This window comes from Prunus persica, chromosome G6 (assembly GCF_000346465.2).
Source record: "Prunus persica cultivar Lovell chromosome G6, Prunus_persica_NCBIv2, whole genome shotgun sequence".
Taxonomy (NCBI): domain Eukaryota; kingdom Viridiplantae; phylum Streptophyta; class Magnoliopsida; order Rosales; family Rosaceae; genus Prunus; species Prunus persica.
In genome coordinates this window covers 11,570,480-11,592,058 of record NC_034014.1, presented here as the reverse complement: position 1 = coordinate 11,592,058, position 21,579 = coordinate 11,570,480, and the positions used below count along the sequence as shown (strand labels likewise).

At 34.5% G+C, this 21,579-nt stretch overlaps 2 protein-coding genes across 2 annotated transcripts in view; both read right to left on the bottom strand.

Annotated features, from left to right (window-relative positions):
- Nucleotides 5,421-10,701, bottom strand: LOC18774627 (cyclic nucleotide-gated ion channel 1). Its single transcript, XM_020566291.1, has 8 exons — nt 10,581-10,701; nt 10,016-10,157; nt 8,207-8,636; nt 7,885-8,079; nt 7,459-7,763; nt 6,827-6,938; nt 6,453-6,701; nt 5,421-6,211 (listed from the first exon to the last, which is right to left on the bottom strand). Exons 2-8 carry the CDS (start codon nt 10,102-10,104, stop codon nt 5,648-5,650), a joined length of 1,944 nt encoding a protein of 647 aa, XP_020421880.1. The 5' UTR covers nt 10,105-10,157; nt 10,581-10,701; the 3' UTR covers nt 5,421-5,647.
- Nucleotides 12,584-21,579, bottom strand: part of LOC18774541 (cyclic nucleotide-gated ion channel 1) — a 17,614-nt gene continuing 8,618 nt past the window's right edge. Inside the window, exons 8-9 of the mRNA XM_020565688.1 lie at nt 13,440-13,466; nt 12,584-13,132 (exon numbers count right to left, since the gene is read on the bottom strand). Coding sequence (XP_020421277.1) covers nt 12,584-13,132; nt 13,440-13,466 — 576 coding nt within the window. The remainder of the gene's footprint in view (nt 13,133-13,439; nt 13,467-21,579) is intronic.

Here is a 21,579-nt window from a genome sequence, read left to right as displayed (position 1 = left end):
CAAGTTCATAATTTCCATTTAATCAAAAGCTGTCCAGTTTCCAGCATGCATTTAAGTTCACAATTTCCATCAAAACAAATATTCTAAAGTTCAAAAGAAATGAATACAAGATGATAAAACTAAGAAATGAAAGGCTGCCCAAAATACAAGTTCATAATTTTCATTTAATTAAAGGCTGCCCAGTTTCCAGCATGTCCCCATACTGCACATAAAAGTAGTTTCAATCAACACAAATTTTAGGATACAAGATGATCAAAATAAGAAATGAATAATAAAATTACCATAACTGTAAGGTTGTGCATCAATAGAGAATCAATCAGTGAAAATGTGCACAAGCGCATTAGCATTTGATCTTCACATTTCTATATAAGAAATATACATAATCATATATTTAGCTTCAACACAATAAAACTCACACTTTATAAGCAATCAATCAAGAAAAATAGATATACCTGACTCAATGGTTTCATAAAATTTCATATCCTCAATGGTGGGCTCAACTTGTAAAGAAATTGAAGTGGACTTCAACCAATTTTGTGTACAAATTAAATCCTCAACCATAGCAGGACTCAAGGAACTATGAAATGAGTTGATTGTTCTCCCTCCCGTGCTAAAAGTAGATTCTGAAGCAACTATAAAGACTGGAATTGCAACCACATATCTTGCAATGGCCACTAAAACTGGATATTTAGAAGCATTCACCCTCCACCAATTTAAAATATAAAAGTGTTCAAAATCTTGTACTGTAGCATCCGACAAATATCTATTTATCTCATGAGATAAAACCATTGCCTCTTTATCTTCTTGTCTCTTTTTCCACTTTTCCTTCATAGCCTTTTTCCTATCACCTCCAAAGCTTGAGGAGTTAGAACTATCAGTCACTATGTTGTTGCTAATACTTGAGGATGTAGTAGACTACTAAAACTTTGAGTTGGATTACTAACAAAACTTGTCTCATATAGCCCATAAAGTTTAAAAAAAGATCTCTCACACTAGTTGTCTTCTCGGCAACATAAGAATCATTTTGCACATACAAATCAGCAATATGCATTGATAAATTGTCCAATTTATACCTAGGATCAAGAATAACAGCTATCGACAAGAATTGGTTCACACTATCAAGTGATCCCCAATACTTGTCATATTTCAATTTCATATTTTGAGCCATGTTAGATAGAAGAGGATTGCCTACTACACTCAATTATGCCAATTCACAATCAATTGCAAATAAGTCATGAAAAGTAGTATGGGCTGTGGCACGCAAAGTGGCACTACACCTCAAAGTAAAGTCATAGAAACTTTTTAAAAACTTGACAAAGACAACATCATTTGCCTAATCCTCCTCAACTGGTGGTGTATTCCCTCTACCAAAGTAGCTTTTAAAATGTCCATCCTCATCTTCCAACCTAGAAAAAGCCTTTTTAAATTTTAAAGCAGCTTCTAACATCATGTAGGTGGAATTCCACCTAGTTGGCACATCCAAGACAACCAAGCCTTTACAATCAATCTTATCTTTTTCAATGCAAGATTTAAAAGTTTCTAATCTTTAGGGGGAAGATCTTACATACATGACAGCATCACGAATACTCTTAACAGAATTATGTAACTCTTTCAAACCATCGGTTACAATGAGATTTACAATATGAGCACAACATCTCATATGTAAATGGACACCATCTAACAACAAACCTCCATTCGACCAATCTTTCATCTTACTTTGCAAATAAGATACAACTTTATCATTTGCAGATGCATTATCTAGGGTAATTGTGAGTACCCTCTCTATACCCCAATCAATCAAACACTTCTCAATAAGTCTGCCAATTGTCCTACCCTTGTGATTTTGAATTACACAGAAATTCAACACACGCTTATGCAACATCCAATCACCATCTAGGAAATGTGCAGTGAGAACCATATAGTTTATATTTTGGACAGAAGTCCATGTGTCAATAGTAAGGCAGACTCTATATGCAGCTAACTTTGCTTTCAAAAGTTGCTTTTCATCATAGTAAAGTGCAAGCAAATCTCTATCAAGTGCTCTACGAGATTGCGGTATAAACCTAGGGCATGCAACACTACAAAAGTGACGAAACCCTTCTCCATCTACAAAACTAAATGGCAACTCATCAATAATAACCATCCTAAGACATGCTTTCCTAAATTCTTTCTTATTAAATCCCGTTGCCCCAAGAGTGGTAATACTTCCAGATTGGTCCTTGGCAAAAGTTAGGAGCTTTTGGTTTGAACCAGGCACCCTATATGGGTATTTTTTGCATAAATATTAATAATATGAGTTCTCAAACTTGATGTCCCACATGTTGCTGAATCATACTTATAGTCAACAGTTTTGCAATACTTGCATCTAACCCTAATAGGTTAGAAGGATTACCAGTTTGATATTATTCAAAGTGATTCCATACCTCACTTGGTTTCCTAGTCGGTTTTCTCTTTTTTTGGGAAGGTAATGGTGGAAGTTGATCAGATGCACTAGTATGAGCTTCAGAGGTCACAATTGCTGGTGCAGATTCAGTCATAGGTGATGGGCTGATTAGAAGCAAAACCTTCTTCCACCCCCTGGTTTACCTCCATCTATATAATCAGACAAATTGCTCATTAAATAAATTGCACATTAATCAGAAAAATTGCACTTTTACCCTAAATCCTAAACCTTAATAAATTTCATAACATTATGATCATGAAAAAACAAACACCATACAATAAGAGCTAGCGAAGCCCAAATGTAATAAAACTTACGAGTTAATTTATTCTGCAGTAAGTCCAAACTCATGGAAATTAAAAAAGAACAAAAATGAAAAATGAAAAAAATCCTAAACACAAAAAAATAAGGAAAAGAAAACCCAACAATTATCACACACCATTATCCAAAAAAGTAAAAAAAAAAAAAAAAAAAAATGGTTATCAGCCTAGGTTTTTTCATACCTTATGTCCATTTTCATTCATACTGCCAAAGTACAGAACTAAAAGCCAAAACAGAATCTTGCATGAAGCATCTTATAACCAATCTAATCAAGCCAACTAATACTAAATTAAACCCCAAACAAAATACATATCAATAACTATCTGCTCATCTTGTTTTTCAGTTCATATTGTGATTCACAATGTGAAAAGTGAAAAAGAAAAAGGTTTGCACAACACATATAATCAGATTGGCAAAGCTAAGGAATGAGTTTGTTTTAATGGTAATCTTTATCAAGAACAAAACATTTCAAACAAATATAATCACGTATAATCAGATTGGCAAAACTGGTTATCTAAACATAGAAATTAGTTAAGCATAAGCTGCAAAGAAATTAGATAAATTAGAAGAACTCACCATCATTGGCACTGAGTTAGCTTCATCCATCAGGCTTGGTTTGAGATATGAACTTTGGTAATGACGAAGATAGATGGGTTTCCAGAGAAGCAAAAGCCGACTAGTCTGAGAGGAGTACAGCACAGGTTCCTTGCAAATAATTAATCAAACAGACAGATGCTTGTTTGCAACCATAGCACAGCACATCACAGGTTCCTTAATCAAACAGATGCTTACTTCTAACCACAACACAGGTTCGAATCAGATGCTTCCTTACAAGAACTCTGCCTGAGAGTTCGAATCAGATCTGAAAGGAGCACGTTTTAATCATTGGAGGGGAGACGTCGACAATGGAGGTGCGACGCCGACGATGGAGGTGCGACTCTGACGATGGAGGTGTGACGCTGACGATAGAGGTGCGATGCCGATAATAGAGATGTGACGCCGATGAGGTTTCTGCTACGCCGACGATGGAGGTACGACACCGACGAGGTTTGTGCGATGTGAGAATGGGTTCGATTGAAGCAGTGGAGGTTGTAATGGTTCAAATCAATGGTGGCTTCTCTAGGGTTCAAGTGGGTTGAGTGAGGAAGAAGAGCTGAGATGGGGCTGCATATTCAACGAAGATGAGATGAGATATGAGAGAGTTGTAAGTTGTTTCAAGTCCAATTCAAGTTGGGTATACACTAACACATCTAATTAGCTACTCAACTATTGACACGTAAACTAATATATATATAATTAATTAATATTTAAATGATTCGATTCAGATTAGCACAATTTTCCAAAGCTTAAAACTGCAGCTGAACCAAACTACTCCGGTTTGGTTCGGATTTTAAAATAGTTGACTTTTTTAAAGTCAAAACCAAACCAAACCAGAAAATACGATTTGGTTCGATCGGTTTGGTCAGATCGGCCTGATTGATGCCCACCCCTATATAAGGCGAAGAATATGGATGCAATTTTTGACAGAACTGTCGAATGAAAACCTCTCACTCGGCCTGAGCAGTTGTGGCTCACTCATTCTGCATGACAGTTTTTAAATCATTGATCAAAAGCCTTTTCAGCATAACAATAATAACCTTATGCTCTTGATCATAACTTAACAAATAAGATAGGCAAATTGGTGAAAACTACATGCTAATATAACTTATGATATAAACAATTATGTTTAAAATAACTTTTGTGTTTACAACATGGATTAGATTATAGAATAAAAACCTAGAGCTCTGATACCACATGTAAATCCTTACTAGGCTTTTATTCTAAAATACTAACCTTGCTCAGCCATGACAACTATAGAGGATCTTCTTCTCCTAAGCAACTCTTTAATTCTCTTTTCTCTAGATAGGGTGAGAGTCTGTTTTTTAGTGTGTTTAGCTGCAAGGGAAGGGAACCCTATATATACATGCATCACTCGAATGCCTTGCCTATTAAGAAGCCTTCAAGTATTCTATTTGCATTAGACTAAGTTTGTTTCAATCCATATTGTATTAGGAATTCTATTAACACTTGTGTTTTACTTTAATAAGTTCTATATAAGTGGTTATCCGAAAAGCTTGAGTTCTATTCCACAATCAATTAAATCACTCAAGTCCTCCTAGGATTAGAACATCATATTTCCAGGACTAAGACAATAAAATGGTTTACACATCTTACATATAATAAACAACAATTTACTACAAATGATCTCCCACCATCATCCTACCTTTTCTCTTTGTATACTTATGGCATGTTCGCTAATCCGTAATTGGATTAGGGGGAATTGAATTAAGAATGAACTAAATTGAAGAGGAGTTGGATTGAGGAGAATTAAATTCCGGATTCCTATTGAAGTTGTTTACTAAACCATATGGATTGAGGAAAATTAGATTCCGGATTCCTATTGAAGTTGTTTACTAAACCATATGGAGTTTGGGTAGGAGTGATACTAATTACTAAAATGTCATCGTTATTGGGTTAAAGTAGATGACAAATTTTAAAATTTTAAAATTGTGTGAGGATATAATGGGTAAAAAAGATTAATTCATAATGGGTTAGTTCTCCAGGAATTAGAATACCACCTCTCACTCAATGGCCTCACTTACTTTTTAATTCCTTGATGTGAAGTAAACGCAGGAATCCTCCATAAGTGGAATTCAATTCCTGATAAGAATTCCAATTCCTAATTCGTAAACACACCATTACAATAACTTTCAATTGTAAGCAGTTTTAGGGAATCACACAAGTCTAACATCAATAGCAAGTGTGGGTAGATATGGTGTTAAACAAAGGCAAGAGGGAAATGTTGGATTTTATTTATTTATACATTTTATACTTAGTAGCGATAAATTAACAGGACGCATGTAGTCGTTGATATGCGAGCCTTTGCTCTCGATGATCAGCAGCCAACTTGGGAGACCTTGTAGCCTTCTTTTCTCGATTGCGTCGACGGACTGCTCGAACAGAAGAAAGTGCCAACTTCTCCTCTAACTCTGAATTGTTCAAAGTGGGAAAATACCACCAAAATTCAGTCACTACTGTCTTCAAGTCCTTGGCCAGTAGAGCAAATGCTTCTACTTTTGTATGACATTTCACATTTTCGGTGCAGATAGGAAGGTCCGAAAAGGAGATGTATGTCGAAATTCGGCTAAGAAGTTCTTCCCCATAAAAATCGCCTTTCTCAAGACACCTTGTGATTGATGATGTTGATGATGAAGAGGAACTATTTAATTTTCCAGAACCATCAACGTGAGTACCTGCAAAGGTCCATATAATTCCTTGTGTGATGAAGAGCATCAAGTCAAGTGGTTCTCCTGCTCGAATCACGTAGCTATTCTCCGAGTAGATCACTGGCTTCAGATAGTTGCATATCACTTTCAACACCCTTTCATCAGTACTTTGAAGCATTGGTACCTATACATATGTACATATTAATTCAATAAGAAATATTTAATTCTAAGGTAGGAGAAATTGTACATGTGATATAAATCGTTCATATGTTGAATAATGAGCAGACAATACTAATATTTCTCACTTTTAAGGTAATAGTATCGATAAATATTCACCGATAAATCTATTACATGGATGAGATATACTTTGTAAAATAAAATTATATAGCCAGATAGAGAGGTGAGTATTGGAACATATTACGTACTTTCTTCAACGTATCCATGCAGAGATAACGCTTTATAGATTTCCTGTTATTCTGTGAGAGAATAGAGAACATATTCTCTACATCAGCATCTTTGTCTTGTTCCAGTCTTTGTTTGACATTTTTCATAATCACCGTCTTCATATCCTCTGGAAGACCATTTCTAGACATCCACAATTGAATCTCTAGGTCTTTCATCGCCATCTTCTGGCATATGTTCTCTGATTTTGTAGTTGCCAACTGTATATACGTCTGTTCCACCACAAACAAGCTTATATTACAATTCGAGACTTAGGCTTTAAATTATAATTTATTAAACAAAAATAAATAAATAAAACAATTAATAATAGATCTAGGAAGGAAGATTGTTTCCCAACCTGTACATTTCCGATGAGATACAAAAAGAGTAGCAAGCCAATAACAGAAATTAGAATTGCAAAGCAGTTTTCCCACACGTAACTACTTGTTTCTAAATTCGTCCCAAAGTTACTGCAACGAGAACAATTAATTAAAGAGTCAAAAAAAATGTGTCAGCCACTATTCAATGGCTATATACACAGCACATAATGAGAAAAGAGAGCACTATTTGTTATATGAGGGTAAACTAGTAAAAACAAAATAACCTATTTCACGCACTAGCTATTCACTTATTATTTTATACTATTTCTCCTTATTTCACAAGTAAAATTTCTCTATTTCCGTTTCATTATCTCGTTTCTATCTCTCTCATCATTTAACTTATCAAAATAGGAGAGAAAATGAGGCAATGCAACGAGTGGGAAATATTTATCCTATCTCAAGCTCCAACTATTCATCTTAATCAAAATGCATGCGGAATGAAAAGCCCTAATTCTCATAGCCTGTATAGAAAGGTTAGAATGTCTTTTATAAAAAAGAAAAATCTTATAATGAGCATAGTTGGTGTTTCTTTATGTTGAACAAAACTGAATAAAATCACTGCGGAATAACTGAAAATTTGTTCATTGTGATTGATTTGTATAATGCCAACCTGAGATTTCGCAGGCCCCACCAATAAGAGTGAAAGAACTTTTGCATAAAAGGTGTTGACCCCGACTTAAGGGCATCAACAAATATTCCAAAATCAAATATTGAGGAGTTCGGTGGATCTAATGGGCAAAATTTATTTAGGAATTTGACTTTACTTGAAGTGGTAATGTCGTCTCCCAGACTATAATCATCGCAATGAAAGTGATAATTAGTGACACAAAAAGTTTCAGTACTTCTTTTACAAGCATGATGCCAACATGACGTCTCTCGTTGGATCGAAAAGAAGTACCAAAAACCTCCAAGTACCTAATTAAACAAGCAAAATAGTGAATGACATAGGAAAATTGAATGGAGAAAAATAATCCAACTCCATCAAGGGCAAAAAAACATAAAATAATTGAGTTATGATGAGGGAGACGAAACTTACATGACTAGCGAGGATGTATAGAAAAAAATTAAATGCACCTCTAACCCATCTTTTGATCCTTGTAAGTTCCTCATACGTTAGGTATATTCGATAAACCCTTGGCAGATATTGGAAGAGAAGAAGGAAGGTCATAATCCTCCTTTTGCGAAAATACTGAGAGCTTTTCCTTCTGAAAAAGACAACTCCTATTGCTAACTGCATGACAGAAATAATTACAATGGACTGGACTAAGATCATTTCTTCTTGTGTTAAGCAACAATCAATCAATTAATTTACATATACATATATATATATATATATCAAATAATTTCGTCTCTCTTACTTGTGGGATTGGAAGAGCAGCAAGAAAGTCAATTAGGATGGAAAACCAGGGCATTGCCTTAACCAACTCTCTTCTTCTGCATAACCAATCTGACTTTCCTCTTCTTGATACCTGCTCCGAGGCCACGATTTTTGCCGTGACACGAATCTGATGTACCATATGGGTTACGAAAGTGAGGTCCATGAGCGATCGGAGAAGAAGAGCTGCAGTCCTCAACTTCTTGTCCTTACCAAGGCACTTGTATTTCTCATTGATGTTTGGGATGTAAAAGAACAAAGGATCCAATGAGACTGCAATCACACATGCAATTACAAATATCTTGTTCCATAATGGAAGGAAAGGCCCCTGTGGGTCAAAAATTTCCTTTGCTGTTGGCCATTTTTTACTTGCTGAATTTCCTTCACCTTTTGCGGGAGGCCTCTTCCCAGTGCTGATATAAATGCATATAATGCCATTAGAATGTAAAATAAAGACAAACTAAACATGGATAACTTTAGAGGACAAACTCCTCGCATGATATAATTTGGGCCTTGCGAAGTTGGGCTAGTGTTACATTTCTCAGAACAATGGTATGGAGCAATTATAATTATTAAAAATTTCACGCCTACTATTATATGCATGTGAAGCCGAGAGATAAGTGGAAGATAAGGATTTTATTTTATTTTATTTTATTTTTCCCCAGCAGTTGTTGATTACTATTTTATCTCATATATTATCTTTTTGTATGAAACTCTATCAAAAGTGATTAACAAAGAGGCTTCTCTTAAAGGCCTTTTTATAAAAGGGTATAATACAAATACCAACTAGCTGAGTCTAATCGGAACTTTGTTAAGTGAATAACATAAGCATTAAATAGTAGTGTATACACATATAGAGAGAGCTTCCATTGAGGGATCCATCAAATAAGCTTATTTGAGAGACACCCCTTGTAGGCCCCACTACGGATTGTATTTCACTAATCCAAACCATCTATTTTGTAGATACTCATTCAAAGATCATCCCTACAAAAAATCACTTGAATCCGATATCATTTGACCACTCAATTAAGTTATTGAAATTTTAGCATTTTCTTGAAGTACCGTGTTCATTGATTTTGTAAGACACAATTGGATGTCGAAATGGTTTCCGATTTGTCTAATTTTTTGTTAGGATGATCTATGAATGAAGACCTAAAAAATAGATGGTTTGGATCATTGGAAAAAAAATTGTAGGGTACCCTAAAGGGCGTCCCTCAAATAATTTTATTTGAGGGATCCCTCAATGGAAGGGGACTGTACACATATATATATATATATATAAAGTTCTTTTCTCATTGGAGTGTCGGCACGTTATTACGGTGTAGACGTTATTGTAAACAAGAAGAAAAGTAAGGAATGATAGTAAAAAATACATGGCGTCTGAAGGTAATAACGTCTAGATGTTCACATAAAAAAATATGTAGTTTTATATATACCAATTAAATTTTGATATTGTGGCACTTCTCTTTCCAAATTATTTACAAAATGTTCAAATTTTGAATATAATAGTATAAAAATTTGTAATGATTCTTAATTACTTGTTTACCTTTTTTTATCTTCACTTTTTTGTTTAATGTAAGGAAAATAGGGGTGTTACAGGGCACTATTCTCGGTCCCTTGCTTCTAAGTTTGAATTACCCTTCCCATAGAGTAGAGTAATTTAATATCGATCAATAAAAATTATAATAATTGCTTTAAAATAAGATGGATCAAGAAAAAAAAAAAACTCATAACATAAAATTAAAAAAATAAAGTAAAATGAAATAAAAAAACAAATGCAAAGAAACTAAACCTTTGGATAAAACTGTCAGGATTCACAAAGCTCTCGTCAGGATTCACAAAACTCTCGTTGGGATTCACAAAGCTCTCATCTGGTTTCATAACTATAAGAGTAGAAGAAATATTTGGAGCACGACGATGTTGTTTCGTTGGTCCTGAAAATATATAGAAAACTGAAGATGATAAGTAAAAGGGTTTCATAACCAAACGTCTGTCAAAACAGAACTAATAGAAAATGGATGAAGGGTGAACTGCATGTAACCTAGTCTACAAAAATAAATTAAAATTTCACAAGAATAAACAATGTCCTTCTCCTTAACAAGGCAAAATAAAACGTTGTAGCCAAGTTCGGTATATTTATACATAATATATTACGATTTTGCAATTTATTTTCAGTTGTACTATAATCCTTCAAAATTCAAAAATAGATATCAATTGAGGGAGTAAATTGAGTGATAAAATATGGACAGTTGAGAAATAGTAAGTAATGCAAGTAAGGTTACAGAAACCATGCGAAGGCGAGCACAAGAGGTATATAAAACCGAAAGCTTCAAGTGATAATACTGAGCTGAACCTACCTTGCTATTATGAACGACCTCCTTCAAGAGTCCAATACAAGGGAATAGCCTGAAGAGCCTGTATTTGTTAGGAATCTTGCTGCAGCTGGCACATTGCATAAAATAAATACTTGGGTTCACTTTACTTTTTAGAAAAGCTCTTTTTTCTTTTTCTTTTTGGTTAGGAAGAAAAATATTTAGCTCTAAAGAGCATTATATTTTTTTAGATGAATGATTGTTGATATCGTGTGAAGAATATAAAAAGGGAAAGAAATAAAAAACCAAGTAAATGCTTTTTCGTTGCTTCACAACAGAGCCAAAAATCTTTTAGAAAAGTTGTGTTCTTTTAGAAAAGTTGATGGAATACAGAGAAGAATAATGCGTCCTGCTTTTTTGGTAGACTAATTGTTAGTATTATTTTGACTGACCAAGACCTTGTGTACAAAGTTCGATTTATAAATTGATTTAGTATTTTTATGTGACACCTTAATATTTTCTAATTTGTTTTTGGAAAGCTACAAGTACTTTCTTCTCAATAATTTTAATGTGGTCCCTAAGATAAGGGAGAGGAAAAAGAGAAAAATGGGAAGAGAACATAATGAAAGGGAAATTTCACACTCTGCCTAGTTCATGGCTGCGCCACCTATTCTGTTCATTGGATGAGTAGTTGGGGCATGTGAGATAATCCACACCGTTGATTGTAGGTTATCGGTTAACTTGTCTATTCCTTCCACAGCCACTCCTCTCCTCCTTCTGTGACAACGAGAAGGCTCTGATGACCACATCTCCTCTCTCGATTATTGGGAGGGTGTTCCTCTTGCAAATGATCTGTGTTTTGTTGTAAAAGTTTCATAGTTATTCAATTTGAGCTCTGCCTTTATGTTTCTTTTATTGTAGTTGGTCATTTCAAATTAATACTCTTTGAACAATAAATAGCTACATTTGTATGATTTAGTGTTTTGAGCTATAGCTTTTGTCTTGGAATTCTTTGGTATAATCACTTTTTGGTCCTTAAGATGCAGCAAAGTAGGATTCCCCTCTGGGTTTTTAGTTGGAATAAATATAAATTATTGGGAAAACACTTTGTGTTGTTTGTATGTTGGGAATGCTTTAGAAATCATGTGACTTTGACTTGGGCTGAACCTATAAAGAACTCAAATAACCAATTAGGCTGAAGTGGAAGTTGGGTAAGTTTCTAGTCTCAACTCTGTAGCCATGGATGTGATTTAGATAAGGAATATGGTCATTATATCTTGAATTTGAGAATGTTTTGATGTTTAAAGTTGATATGATGTTATATATAATTGTTTCCTATAAATAAATAAAAAGCTGATAAGTGATGAATATTTTTTGGGTTGGTTGATGAAATCTGAGGTTATATTTCGTTGTAGACAGATGTAGACTTATGCTATATTCATTTTTTTTTATGGCAATGCAATGTTCACCATAGAATTTTGGCGTATGCTCTTTGATAAAGGTAAATCAATATAAATAAATGATTATGGTGTGTTTAATTTTTTTATTATTAATTACTACATATTTTCTACACTCGCAGTGTTTGTCAGCTTGCTATATAATCAACTTAAATCAATTAAACCCATCAAGCAATGCATTTCCTTCCAATTATTTTTAATAAAGTAATAGATAATTGATTAAATAAACATCCTACAAAGTTTCAAAAAAATTCTAAGTTTTTCTTACAATTTCCGTAGTTTTTATTCAAATTTTATCGATATCGATAATATCCCGATATTTTCATCAAAAATTTCATATTTTTGAACTACCAATATTTCAGAAATCATCGATATTTTGGACCTTAGTTGTAACTTCGACATCTATGCATGCATGGGCTGGGCATGCATTAATTGAAGCATGTGCCACGTGGCAGTATCTATTTGCAGTGACTTTCAATAGCATGTGTGCATAGTTCTAGCGTTAAAAAAAGGCAAGAGGCAAATTGTTAAGATTTAATTTATTTCATATATGTATATTGCGCATCAATAAATTAACATGAAGCATATAGTTTAATTTGCGGGCATTTGTTCTCGATCAGCATCAGACTTAGGAGGCAGTGTAGCCTCCTTCTTTGATCGATTTCGTTGACGGACTGCTCGCAGGGAAGAAAGTGCCGATTTCTCCTTTAACTCGGAATTCTTCAAATCGGGGAAATACCACCAGAATTCAGACACTACCCTCCTCAAGTCCTTGGCCAACAGAGCAAAGGCTTCTACTTTTGTATGACATTTCACATTTTCGGTGCAGATAGGAAGGTCCGAAAAAGAGATGTATGTCGAAATTCGGCTTAGAAGTTCTTCCCCATAAAAATCGCCTTTCTCAAGACACTTTGTGATTGATGTTGATGATGACAAGGAAGAAGAGCCATTCAATTGTACAGAACCATCGCCAGCACTAGTACCTGTAAAGGTCCATATAATTCCTTGTGTGATGAAGAGCATCAAGTCAAGTGGTTCTCCTGCTCGGATCACATAGCTATTCTCCGTGTAGATCACTGGCTTCAGATGGTCGCAGATCATTTTCAATACCCTTTCATCAATGCTTTGAAGCATTGGTACCTATACATACAAACACATATATACATATCGATAGCTCATATTAATTCAATAGAAAAAATATTTACGTTCTGGTTAGGAGAAATTATTGTATAGCACTGAAGTACAGTCACATGGTATAGTTAGTTCACGTGTTAAAATATGAGTGGACAACACAATTAATATTTCCCACTTTTAAGTTATAGTATTAATAAATATCCACTTATATTATAATGTGTGGATGATATATACCACACTATATTTACTTTAAAAACATAAAAATAAAAATTATAGCTAGCTAGATAGGTGAGCATTTTGGAACATCACGTACTTTCTTTAGTGTATTCATACAGAGGTGCACTACTACAAAAAGTGAAAAAGACGACCAGAAAACAACGACGGTCTAAGTGAAAACCGTCGTGGTTTATAAAAAGACGACGGTTCTAAAAACACCGTCGTGTAATACAACCTTAGACAACTAAAAAATGGAGTTTCAAATGGCTGTTCAAAAACAACGACGTACATAATTAAACAACCGACGTCTATTTGAAACAGATTTCCTCAGTGTAAAATCAATGCCAACAAAGAACGGCAGAAGTTATGAATCGACCGACGTAGAAAGTAAAGACGACGATTTCAATAAAAACTGCCGTTTTTACTCATAAAATAACACGACGAGGTTTTCGTATAAGACGCCGTATAATTACAAACAAATCCACGGCTTTAAAATACAAAATATCGCCGTATTAAATTAATTTACAACGACGGAAAATATAAATATATCGACGTCATTCTCGTATAGTTCTACTACGTTATCTTTAAATCGTACAATAAAATTTATCGTCGTATTTATTCATTTTATACGTCGTACCTTTAATTTTAACGGTCGTCTTAATAAGAATTTTTGTTAACAATTTTTTTCTTTGATTTTCTTATCCTACGTCGGTAGATCTACTTAATGACAAGAATTGAAATAACCACGACGGTTTATATAGAACACCGCCGACATAATCAGTTTTGTCTGAGATCCCAAGGGTTACGAAATCTTACCAGATGGAACTCTGTTCCACATCATAATCTTAACAGATGACACAGATTTGCAAATATTGCGTCGTGTTAGTTTACAAATTCTAGAACATTAATTTCCCTCATTTTAAATTTCCTCGGGAAAGAAAAATCTATTTATCACGCTTTGGAATTGAAAACTAAAACTGAAAGAATACGGGAAAAAAAACTCCATTTATAATTTAAAATTAAAATCCACGTCGGTTGTAGTACACTTAACGACGTTTAACAAAATAATCTACGTCGGTAATTATAAATCTACCGCCATCGTAACTTAATATAGACGACGAGAAAAGACGACGGTAGAACAGAAAACCGCCGTTGTTTCAGTTTCTTTAACATATCTTTCTGCAGGACTTGTGTAGTTCAAAGCATTGACAATGTCTTCATCATATCTCCCAGAAACTACTGATTCAATTGCTCATGCTTTAGAGGCCATCTGAAGCCATTTCTATTCTTTATCGCATTCTTGAAACCCATCTTCTTCTTCTGAAGCTCTACGGATAAAGGAAGAGGCTATCACAATAAATCCGACGGATCTTCTTAGGCAAGAAAATCAAGCAGAGGATCAGGCACATCTGATCTTCAGATTTCCCTGAGAAGCGAACTTTCCTTCGACAGCGAGTGGAGGCCAGGCTTGCATCTCTTTTGATGGAAAGCAAGGAGTATTCAGAAGCACTAAGTGTCCTATCAGGCTTGATCAAGGAAGTGAGAAGGCTAGTTGACAAGCTTCTTCTTGTGGACATATATTTGATGCGAGTAAGCTCAATTTCTCTTTGAGAAAACATCCAAATTATTATCTTTGAGACATGAGAGACTGAGAGAGGAAGAACTTGGAACCTTAAATGTAAACCGAAAATGAATGAAAGCGACAAATTTATAGAATAAATTTTTAAAACCAACGGCGGTCCTTACAAAAAAACCGCCGTTTAAATTGTAAAATCAACGTCGGTATGATCGACGTATATTACAGAAATCCACGTCGGTAAATTAATAAAAACGACGTGTTAAATAATATACCATGACGCGAGTTATTACTTATGTACTTTAATTTTTGAGTTTACTACGACGGTACCTACAAACTACTGTCGTATTTATTTACCACGTCCGAAGTTAAATGTACCGTCGTATTTTGTAATTTATACGTCGTAGTTATATGTAACCGCCATATTATTTTTTTGAAATGGTTTTATATGTAAGCAACTTTTCGTCTACTTGACTTACACATTTGTTGTTTTTATATTCTTATTTTATTTAAATCTGTCATCCAAAAAAGAAACTTTACATATTGCAGAATATTAATTTCCTTCGTTTTAAATTTCCTCCGGAAAAAAAACTCTATTTATAACGCACTGTAATTGAAAAATAAACTGAAAGGTCACGGGAAAAAAAATTCTATTCATAATTTAAAAATTAAAATCCACGTCGGTTATATTAAACCTAACGACGTTAAATGAAATGATTCCACGTCGAATGAAAAATATTGCGTCGTTTTAGTTAAAAACGACGTAGTTAAATGTAACCGCCGTATTATTTTTTTGAAATGGTTTTATATGTAAGCAACTTTTCGACTTACACATGCACTGTTTCCAAACCCGATTAAAAATTTCAATCTCCCAGAGAAACCTTTTCGTCTTTTTTCCTTGTCAGAGCATTGTCAGAGTTTCTCATCGTCTTCCTCTCGTCTTCTTCGTCGTCTCTGAACTTAAACATCGATCATCTTCCTCTTGCTTTCATTGCACGCAAAAGGTAAGCTTTCATTTTCACTATTTTGGTTACTGTTTTGCATGCTCATACGTTTTTTGTTTGAAAAATCTTTTTACCTTTTTTCTGGCCAAAATCATTTTACTTCTTTCCAAGTTTGATAAAATATACAGACAAAGAGAGAAAGTTTCCAACTTTGAAGACAACTACATCAACTAAATAAGACGACGGTAGACCACGACGGTTCGTCAGTTGTTCTAGCGTCGTCTGAAAATTGACAAAGTTGTTTTTAAAATAATAGTCTTTTTTTATATGCTTGTTTAATTGCAGGTTTGATTTCGCTGAACAATGGTTTTTGTTTTTCCCTTATTTGATAAAATATAAAGAAAAAGAAACTAGGGTTGGTATCTAATATAGACGACAAAATATCTTATTGTTTTACGTCGTGTGAATGTTAATACCACGACGGTGTATTACTATTGACGTCGTATGAACATAAATACCACGACGTTATATAATTAATAGTTTACCACGACGGTGTATTACTATTGACGTCGTGTGAACATATATACCACGACGTTATATAAATAATGGTTTTAAACATTTATTACGTCTGAGATTATTTCATTGCGTCGTCTAAAATCATATCATACGTCGTATTTTTTTAATACCGTCGTTTGTGTTCTTAATGTTTTCCTGAAATATTTTCACTTGCAGTTTTGTCTGTTAAAATGGTTTCTCAACAACAAACTAAGGATTCTGGCTCCAAGAAGCTTGGAGTGGTAGCTCCCCAAGACAAGTCTTCGAAGGAGATGAAGTCTTCGAAGAAGATGAAGTTTGCTTCATCATCTGCTGAGACAGAACCAACCAGCCAGACAACAATCTCTGATGATTCAAAGACTGGTCGAGGTATGAGCACAATGCCTCGTGTTGTGAAGAGAAAGCTTCAGAAACTGAGGCCAATTGTTGAGTACAATAAAAGGGGGAAAGGTGTTGGCCAAGCACATATTGAGATGCAGTCGTATATTGGTGTCTTGGCACGCTCCAGGATCCCACTTGTGGACAAGAAATGGTCCCAAATCCCAAAGGATATAAAGGAGCAGATTTGGGAAGCAGTTGACATGGCTTTTGTCGTAGGCCAAGGGGGCAAGACCTCTGTTTTATCTTCTGCTGCCAAAAAATGGAAGGATTTCAAGTCTACACTAACGAGGCATTATATCCTTCCATACACCAATGACAGGGAGAAATTAAGCCAACCCCCTGAAACATATAAATTCATAGAGAAAGCACAATGGGATGCCTTTGTAGCTTCAAGGCTATCCAAAGATTTTCAGTCTGTGCATTCTCAACATTCACAGATTAGGGAAAAACTCGAGTACAATCATCGATTGTCTCGAAAAGGATATGCTGGATTGGAGGATCAATTGGAGGAAACCATGCCTGGGGTAGAAATTGATCGATCTACCTTATGGAAGAGAGCTAGACAGGACAAACATGGTAACATCCCTGATCCAAAGGTGGCAGAGAAGGCAAAATTAATTGTAAGCCTACTCACTCTGTTTTAAATTTTTATTAAACTGTGAATTATTCTTATTACGTCGTATGTTATATTTTTCGTCGTGTGAATGATATTACCACGTCGAAAAGTTTTTAAAAACGTCGTTAAAGGTCTAAATAGGAATCACTACTATGTTTTCTGTAATTACAGCATAAGACGTCGGTGGTTCATTTTCGCGTCGTGTGAATGATATTACCACGTCGAAAATTTTTTAAAAACGTCGTTAACGGTCTAAATAGGAATCACTACTCTGTTATCTTTAATTATAGCATAAGACGTCGGTTGTTTATTCATTTCGTCGTTTTAAATAAATAACCACGTCGGTATAACTACCGTCGTGATAAGTTATAATAACGTCGGTTTATACGTTATTGCGTCGTGTGAAATTATATAATACGTCGTTTGTACATAAATAACCGTCGTGTGTTTTTTTGTTTATCTTTTTTTAGGATGAATTGCAGAAACAAGTCTCGGAAGGCAAAGTCAGAGTAGATGGCAGCAATGATATGCTGACCATGGCTTTGGGCCCCGAGCATCCAGGCAGGGTGAGGGGAGTTGGTGCTGGTGTTTCCCCAAGGCAATATTTCAATTTGCCCAAACCACAGAGGGTGAGCTTTGACGACCGTTTGAAGGAGAGTTTAAGAGTTCTCCTTCAAGAAGAGACTAAAAAGATGGAGGCTAAGGCAAGGGAAGAGGCCTTAAGGATGGAGGCTAGGACAAAACAATTGGTAGAGGCTGAGAGGGAGCATTTCCTGAGTCAGCTTTCCCAATTAATTCCCAATTTTGATCCAAGCATGCTTAAACCAAGAATTAGCCAAAGCCCCAAAAATCCAATGTCTGACAAAGCTAGCTGCTCTGGAGGTGATGTGAGATCCCTACATTTGGAGGATGATACTGCCAAAATGGGGAAACATCAGCCAGATGAAGAGAAGGAAGAAGAAAAGAGAGATGAAGAGAAGGAAGAAGAAAAAAGATATGAAGAGAAGGAAGAAGAAAAAAGATATGAAGAGAAGGAAGAAGAAAAAAGAGATGAAGAGAAGGAAGAAGAAAAGGAGAAAGAAGATGAAGAAAAGCATGACGACAAGGTATGTTAACATAACTTTTTTATTTGTTTTTCAAAATTTCAGACGTCGATATTTTTATTTAATCCGTCGTTTGTTTACAACTTAGACGGCGGAATTTTTTTAAGACGTAATAAAATATTTAAACGACGGTTTTTTCACCGTCGTTTAAATGGTTTCAGACGACTCTTTATTCATAAAACCGTCGTCTTTATTAAATTACCACGACAATTTTTTCACCGTCGTTTAAATACTTTTAAAACGACGTTTTATTCCTTAAACCGTCGTCTTTATTGAATTACCACGTCATTTTTTTTATTTCTTTAAACAGGTTATTGAAGTTGGTGCTTATTCAAAAATGGAGGCGCCATCTTCTTTAAAAACCCTTTGTCGTTTTGTGGAAACGACACTCCTGCCTGAGGATAAGACAGTCCAATTTACAATTGATAAGGAGGTGTTTGGTGGTGAGCGCGATACCTTCCTCCTGCCTGAAGATATTACACAATTTGCAGGCATGGAAGAAATTGGAGCTACTGTATTGGCTGTATATATGAGGTTTGTACTTCTAAAATAATAACTCGTTGGTTTATATATTGCGTCGTCTTAACTAACTAACCACGTCGTCTTAACTAACAACCGTCGTGATAAATATATTATAACGTCCTCATCTATTTCAGTACGTCGTTTGAAATATTATAATACGTCGTTTTTTTTATACATAACCGTCGTGTTTTGTGTGCTGACTTGTTTATATTATTTTATTTGTTTAGGTACTTACACGATGTTTTGAAAAAAGCCAATATGTGCAGTATGGTTGGCTTTATCGACCCTGCTACAGTTAGTGCCAACTCTGGCACAATAACTGCAAGATCACGACTTGTAGCAGCTCGACTTCAGAAGACAGACGGTGAACAGATTTTCATGATGCCTTACAATCCAGGGTTAGTCTCCTTAGGATTTTGTTTTTAAGATTTTCAATAAATGACAGCTTATAAACTAACCACGTCGGTGTTTTATTTTATTTAGTCGTTTGAAACTACTAACCACGTCGGTATTTATTTATCATCGTGATAAATATATAATGTCGTCGTTAGCTACTTTACTTCGTCGTGTGAAATACTATAATACGTCGTTTTTGTAAATAACCGTCGTTTTTATATTAATTTTGTGCAGCCGTCATTGGATTTTGCTGATTGTAAGAGCAAAGAGAGAAACCGTCTATTTTCTGGATCCTCTGCCAGGAAATCGTGTGGTCGATGAAGAGGCCAAAAACATCGTGAACAGTGCTTTAAAAATATATAATACCCACATAGCCCGAGCAGGACGTAAAAATGTAATTTGGAAAACTCTCTCAGGCACACCAAAGCAACCCAGCAATGTCGAATGCGGGTATTATGTGATGCGCTTCATGAGGGACATCATCATGGATCCTTCCTTGGGGTTTGAGAATAAGGTAAGAAGAAATTACCTTCATACATTTCACGTCGTTTTTTGTATTATCAACGACGGTCGTGTAAAATTAACGTCGTTGAATGGATATACTACGTCGGTTATGAAAAATATCGTCGTCTGTGATTGAATTTCTTTTTATTTATAAACCCTAATAGTCATTGTTTATGCAGTATGCCAAGGGAAACCAGGAAGCTTCATACCCCCAAGAAGCCATTGATGAAGTCCGGAATGAATGGGCAGAGTTTGTTTTCCAAATTATTAAACAGGGCAATTATTGAACACTTGATATTTATGTATAATGTACAAATTTTCTCTATAATATGTAATGTAAAAATTTGTTGAGGTTTTCTTAAATTAAAAAAAAAACAAACATACAAATTGCTTAACCGACGTGTAATACTTTTCCAACGACCTAATAAAGTCACAAACCGTCGTATTTTGTTGTTTCGTGTTTTAAACAATTACGACGTAAAAATATAGTTAGACGACGTTCTTTGAACAATTGAGTCGTTTATGGTTTACAACATCTTCAATTTCTTAAGGGTTCAGGGTATCATCGACGACGTTTATGTAACGACAGCGGTTAAGTCGTTGATATATATATTTTACGTCGTATAGTTAAATAGCCGCCATGGTTTCTCATTTTAACGACGTCATTTTAACAACTTAGTAGTCTATTACAATTTACAACGTCTACAATTTATTAACACCGACGTGGTTTGTTGTTGTGGTAAGAATATTTTATTATTTTTATATCAAAATATTCAAAATAAATTTAAAATAAATCAGAAAATTGAAAAGTCAACTCCTATGAAGTCATTGATATATTTTCTTCCACATAAACCTTGAAAAAATTCATTTTGAATAACAAAAATTTAAAATGACCATCCAAAACAAAATTGTTTTGATGAGTCATAAAATCACTTCTAGTTTTATGGTTTAGGGTTTAGAGTCTAGGGTTTAGAGATTAGGGTTGTTATTTATTGGGGTTTATTTTTAAAGTATAATTTTTGGGTAGTCTAGGGTATATGTTAGGCTTTAAAACCATAAAACCTTTTATAAACTTAATTTTTTAAATTGTATAATTTAATTTTATGGGTTTAGGGTATTAATTTTTAACGACGGTGGTTGGGTCGTGGAATACATATTTTACGTCGTACAGTAAAACATACGACATGGTTTACGCTTTAAACGACGTCATTTTAATATGTAAGTCGGTTTATATAATTTACAACGTTTTTAATTTCTTAACACCGACGTGGTTTCTCATTTTAACGACTTAGTAGTCTATTACAATTTACAACGTCTACAATTTATTTAACACCGACGTGGTTTGTTGTATGGTAAGAATATTTTATTATTTTTATATCAAAATATTCAAAATAAATATAAAATAAATCAGAAAATTGAAAAGTCAACTCCTATGAAGTCATTGATATATTTTCTTCCACATAAACCTTGAAAAAATTCATTTTGAATAACAAAAATTTAAAATGACCATCCAAAACAAAATTGTTTTGATGAGTCATAAAATCACTTCTAGTTTATGGTTTAGGGTTTAGAGTCTAGGGTTTAGAGATAGTGTGTATTATGGGGTTTATTTTTAAAGTATATTTTGGGTAGTCTATGTT

Excerpts from the sequence above, each read along its gene's own strand:
- LOC18774627 (XM_020566291.1), bottom strand. The coding sequence starts at position 10,104 with ATGAAACCAGATGAGAGCTTTGTGAATCCCAACGAGAGTTTTGTGAAT. Across the intron at positions 8,080-8,206 it reads CTGCTCTTCCAATCCCACAA|TTAGCAATAGGAGTTGTCTT; the intron begins GTAAGAGAGACG and ends TCTGTCATGCAG. Across the intron at positions 7,764-7,884 it reads TATACATCCTCGCTAGTCAT|GTACTTGGAGGTTTTTGGTA; the intron begins GTAAGTTTCGTC and ends TTGTTTAATTAG.